At 36.7% G+C, this 9,397-nt stretch overlaps 1 protein-coding gene across 1 annotated transcript in view; it reads left to right on the top strand.

The window, feature by feature from the left end:
* Positions 1-1,710, top strand: part of LOC110926734 (wall-associated receptor kinase 2) — a 5,152-nt gene extending 3,442 nt beyond the window's left edge. The window contains exons 3-5 of the mRNA XM_022170438.2: positions 1-38; positions 131-301; positions 389-1,710. The exon at positions 1-38 is cut by the window's left edge and continues 340 nt beyond it. Coding sequence (XP_022026130.1) covers positions 1-38; positions 131-301; positions 389-1,593 — 1,414 coding nt within the window. The 3' untranslated portion in view covers positions 1,594-1,710. The remainder of the gene's footprint in view (positions 39-130; positions 302-388) is intronic.
* The last annotated feature ends 7,687 nt before the right edge of the window (positions 1,711-9,397 follow it).

The following is a 9,397-nucleotide window of genomic DNA, read 5'->3' as shown; positions in this document are numbered from 1 at the left end:
TTACCAAGGCAATCCTTACCTTTCTCCTGGTTGCCATGGTTGTTAGCCCACCCACACTTTTTTTTCTTTATATATATTCTTTTTCCATCAGTCCTCCATTTCATATTGTATATGTATATTGTTGCACCAGATATTGACGAGTGTGCGGATCCAAACACTAACCCGTGTAACGGGACTTGTACTAATCTTCCTGGAAGTTACAAGTGTTCATGCCCGCACGGGTACCAAGGAGACGGGAGAAGATATGGGAGTGGTTGCACCCCTAGGAACTCCAAGTCCCCGGCACTAAAGTTGTCCCTTGGTGAGGAACCAATGTTGGCTGGCACTTGTTTCCGTGTAATGTTAACTAATCATTCATGCATATTGACTGACTGACTGACTTATGCAGGAATGGGGATTGGGTTCTTGTCTATATTGATAGCAATGGGATGGCTGTATTTCAGCCATCAGAGAAGGAAGGTTATCAAAATGAGGGAGAAGTTCTTTTTAAAAAATGGTGGCATGTTGTTAAAACAACAAATTAGTTCAGACGACTTTGGCGGGGCGGCTAACAAGATTTTCACAACCGAAGAGCTAGAAAAGGCTACAAAAAACTTCTCTAAAAGCATGATTCTCGGTCGTGGTGGGTTTGGGACGGTGTATAAAGGGATCTTACCTGATGGAACTATTGTCGCGATAAAGAAGTCAAAAGTTATGGATGAGGGCCAGATCGAGCAGTTTATCAATGAGGTGGTTATTCTTACTCAAATCAACCACCGGAATGTGGTCAAGCTATTAGGGTGTTGTTTAGAGACCCAAGTTCCATTACTTGTCTATGAATGTGTTTCCAATGGCACCCTCTACCACCATATCCACGCCAACGAGGGAAAGGCATGGTTATCTTTGGACAATCGTTTAAGAATAGCTGTCGAGTCTGCTGGAGCACTTGCGTACCTTCACTCGGCTGCTGCAAAGCCAATTATCCACCGAGATGTGAAATCTGCCAACATATTGTTAGATGAGAACATGGTCACTAAAATTTCAGACTTTGGGGCTTCAAGGTTGGTACCCTTGGATCAAACACAAGTGACTACAATGGTGCAAGGGACAATAGGATATCTGGATCCTGAATACTTCCACACAAGTCAGTTAACAGATAAAAGTGATGTTTATAGCTTTGGAGTTGTGCTGCTAGAGCTTCTAACCGGTAAGAAGCCACTTTGCATGGAACGTAGTCAAGCGGAACGAAGCTTAGCGACCTACTTCCTTGTTTCTTTAAAGACAAACAACTTATTTCAAATCCTTGACCCAAGAGTTGTTAGAGAGGGTTCACTTGATCAACTCCAGGCGATAGCGTCCCTAGTAAAACGGTGCCTCAACATGAACGGTTATGACAGACCTACAATGAAGGAAGTGGCTATGGAGCTCGAGGGTTTGAGGAAATACACAAAACAACCATGGGTTAATCAACATGGCCCGGAAGCAGTTCATGAGGGTGAATACTCCGATCTTTATAATGTCTCGATTAATCCATATACGGATTCAATAGAGTCTTCGAGTCTCTTCAATTCAGGTCAAGTTCGTTCGTTGTACCCAGTCGATGAACCTAGATGATTACCTGTTTTTGTTGCATCTTAACCAATATCCAGAACCTTAAGTACCAAGTTATTACATGTCATGTAACTCTTTCTATAGTTTGAATAATATTAGCAATAAACTCAACTTAAAGGATAACTTTAAGGTTGTTATAGTTTGCTTATCTGTTAAGTTGGAGAAGTTTTCGTATGCATATGGCATTATCCGAATAAGCAGGTTGTTATGTAATCCTATTATATACGAACCAATTAAGCGAACATGTACGGAGTTTGTTCATGTTTGATCTCTTAACTTTACCTGAACAAAACATATGAATTTTGTTGTTCATGTTTGTTGGTTAAAAAAATGAACATGTTTGTGTTCGTTGGGGGCACCTCATCCCTTCTTTGCCGAAACAAGTAGGACAACTCTAGGCACCCAATAAAGAATCTAGAACCAAGGTAGAATGTCAAAAAAAAAAAAAAAAAAAAAAAAACCCAAACTTGGTAATCCACTTCAATTTGATGTGTAGTGGCCAATGTTATTCAGCTCTTTGCATCTTAGAAAAGATGGTTCCGCAGACTAACTTTCATGGAAGGCAAAGATATAGTATGATACTAGACGAACCAGAAATGCCCAGAAGAGAACCAGCACCTTGCGGAAACCTACATTCAGTGTTCTAATTAGAGTGAACGTTTAATAGAAGTAAATTACATAACAAAATTGCATAAGTTTGTTTCATATTTGAATTCTTTTACACTCCTCAATTTCGGCTGGTAAATATTAATCAGGTTCAAGCTCCAACTTAACTCATTACATACTAGGTTAGTTACCCGGGTTGATATATAATATGTTATGTTAATAGATGTTTTGAATAAAATTACATGAAACATTGATTAAACAAAATACAAAATTACAAGATCAAGTTTCTAAAATTCTTATAGCACAAAAAAAAATCATATGCAATTTTTTGTTGGATCGTGATGAATAACTCCACGTCTGCTCGAGCATCACATGTAGGAAGTTGAAGAAGACTATGGCGGGATAGTGCTACAGTGATTCTAGATCTTGGTTTAAAAAAGCGTGAAGCGTACAAAAACGACAAGATATAAAATCAAAGCGCGAAGCACAAATCGAAAAGCGGCGGGCTTTTGGTACGTGAGGCGCAAGGTGCTTATATTTTTTTTTTATATATTCTATAGGCTTTTAGCATCCCTTACCCAAAATACAGTGATAAATTAGGTTTATATATGATTTAATGTATAAATCACTTAATGTATAACCATTTTAGCTACATGTATAACATTTTAAAGTACAAAAACACCTTCTGTACGAAAAGCACACGTCTCAGTGGGATTCTTTTCCAAAAAAAGCTCACTTTTGTGCGCTTTTTGTACAGAGCTCGCCTTATGTCACACAAGACGCCGCTCTTTGCGCCTAGGGTCGCTTTGCGCATAAGGCGCACATTTTTAAACCAATTTCTAGATATTGGTGACCCCCTTGACTAAAATAATTTAACAAACCCACCCGTTATAAGTCATAAAATGTCCAAACTACTTGTGACTCAAGAATGACATAATGCAATATGCAAATGGGGTTTTCTAATGGCACACCCCCTCTCTATCCGCACACTTTTCCAATTCAAGACGCATCGTATAGGCCTATACGATGCGTATTGAAACAAAGTAAAAGACATGGCAGACTGACAGGTACAGGTTATGTCTGGCGGCGGGCTTGATACGCATCGTATAGGCCTATACGATGCGTATCAAGGCACTGATTTTTTGAAGTTAATTTTTTATTGTGTTGTGTCGAATGCGGACCCGAGAAACGAAAGGGATTTCGAGCAGTTGGTCGATGATATGATAGATAAAGCTCTTGACACGATCATATCCATTTTCAAGTATTAGACTAGATAGTCCAAGATGAAATATATTAAAACCATTCAAGCCCACTAGTCTACAATGTGTCATGGTGAGATTTTTCAAGTTTGCATAGTGGGAGAAAAAACTAGCACCCCTGTCAATGTTGTCCTAATGCAATGAGACATAACTGAGATTTAAGCGACGTGTTAAAACGGAACATAATCCCAGATTGTCTAAAGAAGCGCTTTTATCATGTGTCATGTGGTAAACAACTGATTGACATTTTCAAACTTTACATTATCAGACTGTACTGTACCAGACCCCAGAACTTTCCCTTTACTATTATTACCAAAATGGGTAACCCCCGAAATCTTGTTTGAAGGGCTTTCTATTTCTGACATACTAGGTCTTTGTGCGTGATGATATCTGGGGTATTATACCTGGACTTCTGATTTTGCGGAAGCAATAACCTAGTCCTCGTATAATGCTCTGCACTTCTTTAATTATAAAGCTCACCCTCAGCATAAAAAAATGATGAAACATTGAAAAATGCTAATCATGTGCTGTTGAAGAAAAGATCCCCAAACGGGACACGCCTAAAGATGAGCCATCATCTTTTTGTCTGAACGGAAGTTCTAACCTGAGCTCTCATGGTCTCGCATTACCCATTTACAGATGTCATTAGTGTGCATTCACCTGTAAGACTGAATATAGGAGTCTGGATACGGGAGTATATTCTGAGGTGGGACACGCGAATAAGTTTAAGATCTAAAAACACTAATCTCGTATCTCGAAACAATTGAACTTTGTGTGAAAATTTAAGTGGATCAATATACTGACAATCTACGTGAATCATTTAGAACTTAAAATGTTTAAAGCTTAACGGTGTTAGTGATTTGTCTCATAAACTGATATGATCCTCTTACACAAACTCGCAAAAATATTGTTTGTAAATATTTCTTTACTGCTTTCCATTAAAAACAAAATCCAAAAAGCTTTTTGGAGTGTTTTAGCATAAAATTTTAAAAATCCAAAAAGATTTTATTTCATCTTATTTTCGACAACTGATGTTGAAAAGCTGATTTTCAAAATTCCAAGTGCTAAACATGATGGACAACATGTTTGGGAGAAGTTTGTTTAGAAAGAAGAAAAGTTATTCCTACAAGTGGTTCATCAAAGATTAAAACTATAAAATCATTTTTGATGTATTATCTACAATGTGGTTTCTAAATTCGTTAAATTTTAAATTTGTGAAATTTTTTTGAGGAAGAGGATGTGCAGGAATGAAGATTGGAAAGAGCCAGGTTCCGATACCTGAGGATTTTCCAGATCGCTACAGAGAACCAGGTTAAAATCTTAGAACCTGTGAAATTTCGAAGAGCCAGGTTTCTGATCCAAAGCCTGTAGATTATGATTTCCAGACTGCGATCCCAGATTATCGAAAGGGGGAGTCTGAAGACATTAAAGCCAGGTTCGATCCAAGAGGGAGTCTGTAGATGTGAGAGCCAAATACAGATCATGGATCAACATCCAAGGGGGAAGTTAGCTGCTGATGCTGAAGAACTTAAGGAATCAAGAGATCTGATCAAGAGAAGATAGAGTCAGATTGCGATTCTGGAAGAAAAAGTGAAAGAGAGAAGAGAGAGTTAGAGATTGAGGATGCTTACAATGGAGAATACTTTGGAGAGAGAACGGGAAGACTGATAAAGACTGAAGACTTTGAAGACTCGACACTGAAGACTTCGTCAACATCCAAGGGGGAGTCTGTTGGTGCATATGTCTGTCGACTTCGTCCTGTATCGAGTCTTGTAACTAGAATGATAGATCAAGTCACGTAGTTCGAGAAAAACAAGAATCATGTAAGATAGGGCCATCTCGCACGAAATGGAAATGCCATTTCGTACGAAATGAGTCTGGCCATTTCGCACGAAATGGTGAAGCCATTTCGTACGAAATGCCATTTCGTTTGAGTCCATTCCACACGAAATGGACTGCCTATAAATAGTGGTCTTGATCATTTCGTTTGTAAGGTTCTGATTCTGGTGCCGAGGTGCTGCCGAAGTGTCTCCAGGTTGTAAAACGTTGTGTAATCAATACAAGAGACAGTTTAAAGTGAATCTAGTGCTATACAAGCTGAACGAAGACTAAATCACTGAATTCCGCCTCTGTTTTAGTCAGAATTCTCTTCTGAACGACTCGTTTGGTCGTGCAAACGATCCTTCATTCTACAACTTTGTCTTTTCTGCAGACACTTGGGCACGCCCCCCGTGTTCAATGAGCACGGGGCGTGTTCAGCCTTCTGATCTCTTGTTTTTGCTTGGGAAGATGTTGTCGAGGGGTCGGGCATGCCACGTTTATTCCTTTTCTTGTATTTATGTTAGATTTAGCTGCATTTTTGCTTCTTTTGTCCATTTGAGCTCATTTAATCCTGAAATTACAAAAGGAAGACAAAAGCACATTTTTTCCAACATTAGTACTAAAAAAGGGTTAGTTTTATGCATCATTGGATGTAATTTATATGTTGCATTTTACACACATCAATAGCTTAACGTACTTAAGTTTTTTTTCTGAATTACAAACTGATGTTTTAGGGCTTTTGATTAGAACGAGGATACGAGTTGATTGATGTAAAATTTACCTCGAAATATTGCCCCAAACGACGAAAACGGTGCTTCAATTCGGGTGTTTAAACTTCCAATTAACAAATATCAAGCCGTTTGAAGCATCGTTTCGAGGTAAGTTTTACATAAATCAACTCGTATCATCGTTCTGATCAAAATCCATAAAACATTAGTTTGTAATTCGGAAAAAAGCTTAACTCCGTTAAGCTATTTTTAACGGCGGACTATTATCGGCCAAAAATGGACCAGTTTGGATTATTATCGGTTATGAGTTAGGATTATTATCGGCCAAATTCAGAAAGTTGGGATTATTTAAATCCAATTTGCCTTTATTGTTTATATCTGGATTTAGAGTCCTTCCTTTATTCACCTGATCTGGAATGGGCATTTTGTGACGCCCTTTGCACATCCGGCGATGGAGTTGGAGTTTCAGGTGAAGAATTATGATGTGTTTGGAGCCGATTTGATCAGAATTGTGACGATTTCTGGTGAGAGAGGGATTTCCGGTGAGTTGATTGACGATTAGTTCCCGATATCGGTAATTTAATATAATGCAGAATTTATATAATAATAAAACATTACGGAAGGGCACATTTTTTCGAGCACGATCAGGTTATATGAATTCTCAGAGACGCCCCTGAATCTAAATAACCATTTTATACAAGTCATATGGTATTAATAATTCCAATCTCATACTTAGGTTTAATATATAAATGTTATTTTTCTTACTTTTTTATGATAGTAGTATATAAGAATTGAGGTTAGATAATGTTCTAAAACCATTGTGTCGAATAAGAAGCTTTGTGTGATAACCTATGGAGATGAAAAGACCTTCAAGATTTGTTTAGAATATATTTTTGGTCAAACATAATGTAATAATACATTTATGTACTTACTTTTTTGGTGTGTTATTCTCTTGTGACTATAGGTTTGGGATGTAGCAACTAGTACAAAGGTATACACTTTTGAAGGTGATAATAATGCTCCTGTTTATTCCGTATACCCTCACTTCAAGGAAAACATTCAGGTAACTTGGTGCACAACAATGTGTATAGTGATGGTTGAACAAGGTTACTATGGATCCAAGGTAAAATACCATTGTTCTTAAATTTATTATTAGATGCTTCAGGGGTATTTTCGGTATGTAATGTTCGTGCAAAAAAATGCAGGTTCCAAGTCAGGTCGACATGGGTCAGAAGTTCAAGTGGAACAACTGGGCGCCAATTAAGGTGACCTTTTTTGGTTTGGAGAGCATCTAGGGACCGATTACCCACGAAGGCTGCTTTGGAGAAAAGAGGCATCAGCATTGGCTCGTGAAACTGCAATTTTTTTGTGGAGAAATTAAGTAGGCAACATACCATATATTTGTGTCGTGTGGTTTTGCTCAGGCAATTTGGGATGCGGTGGCTCAATGGTTTAAACAGTTTGATTTAGAGTGTAGAGTGACAGTAATTTTTTGTCTATTCGTGTATACAAATTTAAAGATGAGATTATTGTTACTTCCTTATATATAATAATAATTTATGGCATAAATTTAAGTAAATTTTTTAAAGGCATCATTTATTTATTTTTAGGGAACTGGTCTCACCATTTCTAATACCATGCTTGATGTTCTCTCAAGTCTCAACTTGGACAAGCTCTTAGTTGCTTGAGATTTGATGAACTCTTTTGATATATATGCATCAAGGTAGCTTCATTGATTTTAAACATATTCTTATGTTTTTTTGGTCAAGTGTACTCGATAAATTTCATTTAATTCATATGGGTTTGTTCTTAATGGGACGATACATGATTGGTTGGGGCCGAATGTTAGTGCACTCCAGGTGCTCGACCTAAGTCAAGCTTAGTTTTTGGTCCAATTCTATAGTCAATTGGGTCTTTGAACCAGCTTAATGTGTTCCGTTAAATTGTGTTTAGTTAATGGATAAAAAAATCATTTACCTGTGTTTCTTTAAAAATGCATCAATCAAATGTTTATTCATGTCAATCATAAGGACTTTGCTATGTAAGAAAAAAACTTATAATTGTTTATTTATATAAATTTGTGCTATTATGTAGTCTATTAGTTTGTTGGTTGTTAACTATGACATCCTATAGAGCGATCTGTGGAAAACAGGCATGGTCGTGTAACTGGTAAACAAATAAAACCCGACAAGCCGAAGACATAATGTCCAAGTCACATTGCGTAGCATGTGAAAAAAATGACCAAAGTGCATTAATCTGGACCAAAAATCAAGCCAATTCTATTACGTCCAAGTCACGTTTCGTATTCATGTATTTCAATTATGTGTCATTTTATATTTACGTTAGTATTGGAACGTTTCTTTCATTAAAAGATTTATGTCAACACTGTTAAATAATATATTATTTTGTGAAGACGACCGTGTAGTACACTGGTCAATGACATGTTATGTATTCGACTTAAACTATAAATGTTTACAAATTTATGAATTATATCATTTTCTTTTACAACATAATAATATTAACTAGGGTTAAGACCCGCCCGCGTTGCGGCGCGGGTACATCGTAAACATTGAATGGATTAGTCCAAACGTTATATGATGCATTAACCATATGAAAACACACATTTCGACGTATCCGGTTGAACTCCGTGTAACTTGTATAAGCATTGTGATTGGATCAAACGTAAAGTAAATGGAATTCATATCGAACAATCGTAACGTATTATATGCGACCCAACTCATACATAGAAAACATAACGGGTTTGAAGGAAAATATGCACATGTAATCAAAAGGGATTAATTAGAGCTTTCGGAAAAAGGGAGAAACAGAAACTATAATTTGACTCCACTCGGTTTGAAAAAAACTTTAAGAAACATACATAAAATAAACACGAAAACATATTATATTTGACCTGAATCATTTCCCAAAAAAGTTTACGTCTAAACGTAGAACAACCTGAATTTATACCAAAACGTACATAAAAATATGCACGTAAAAATGGTTTCTTTAAACGAAAACATATTATATTTGACATGACTCGTCTATAAAAAAGTTTACGTCGGAATGTAGAACAAATCATATTTATACATACCCGTACATAAAATATGCACGTAAAATGTAGTTTTTAAGTAAAGGAAGTATAGGAGTAAACCGAAACAAAATATTAGTAAAAAATTTAATAGGTTAAAAACGTTCGTAAAACCGTGCCAAGTAGCACCAATACCACAACTACATCGACTCTCAACATTGTAAAAATAAAATAGATAAAATGGTAAAAATTACACTAAACGAAAAGGAGACTAAAATTGTTGAACCACGCACACCCGTTACAGTGTCTTAATACGAAGAAATTAACCAGAAACGTAAAACATACAAAATAATAACTTAGTCGAT

Source organism: Helianthus annuus, chromosome 15 (genome assembly GCF_002127325.2).
Source record: "Helianthus annuus cultivar XRQ/B chromosome 15, HanXRQr2.0-SUNRISE, whole genome shotgun sequence".
NCBI classification, from domain to species: Eukaryota; Viridiplantae; Streptophyta; class Magnoliopsida; order Asterales; family Asteraceae; genus Helianthus; species Helianthus annuus.
The sequence above is the reverse complement of the archived record's forward strand: the minus strand, read 5'-3'. Positions and strand labels throughout refer to the sequence as shown.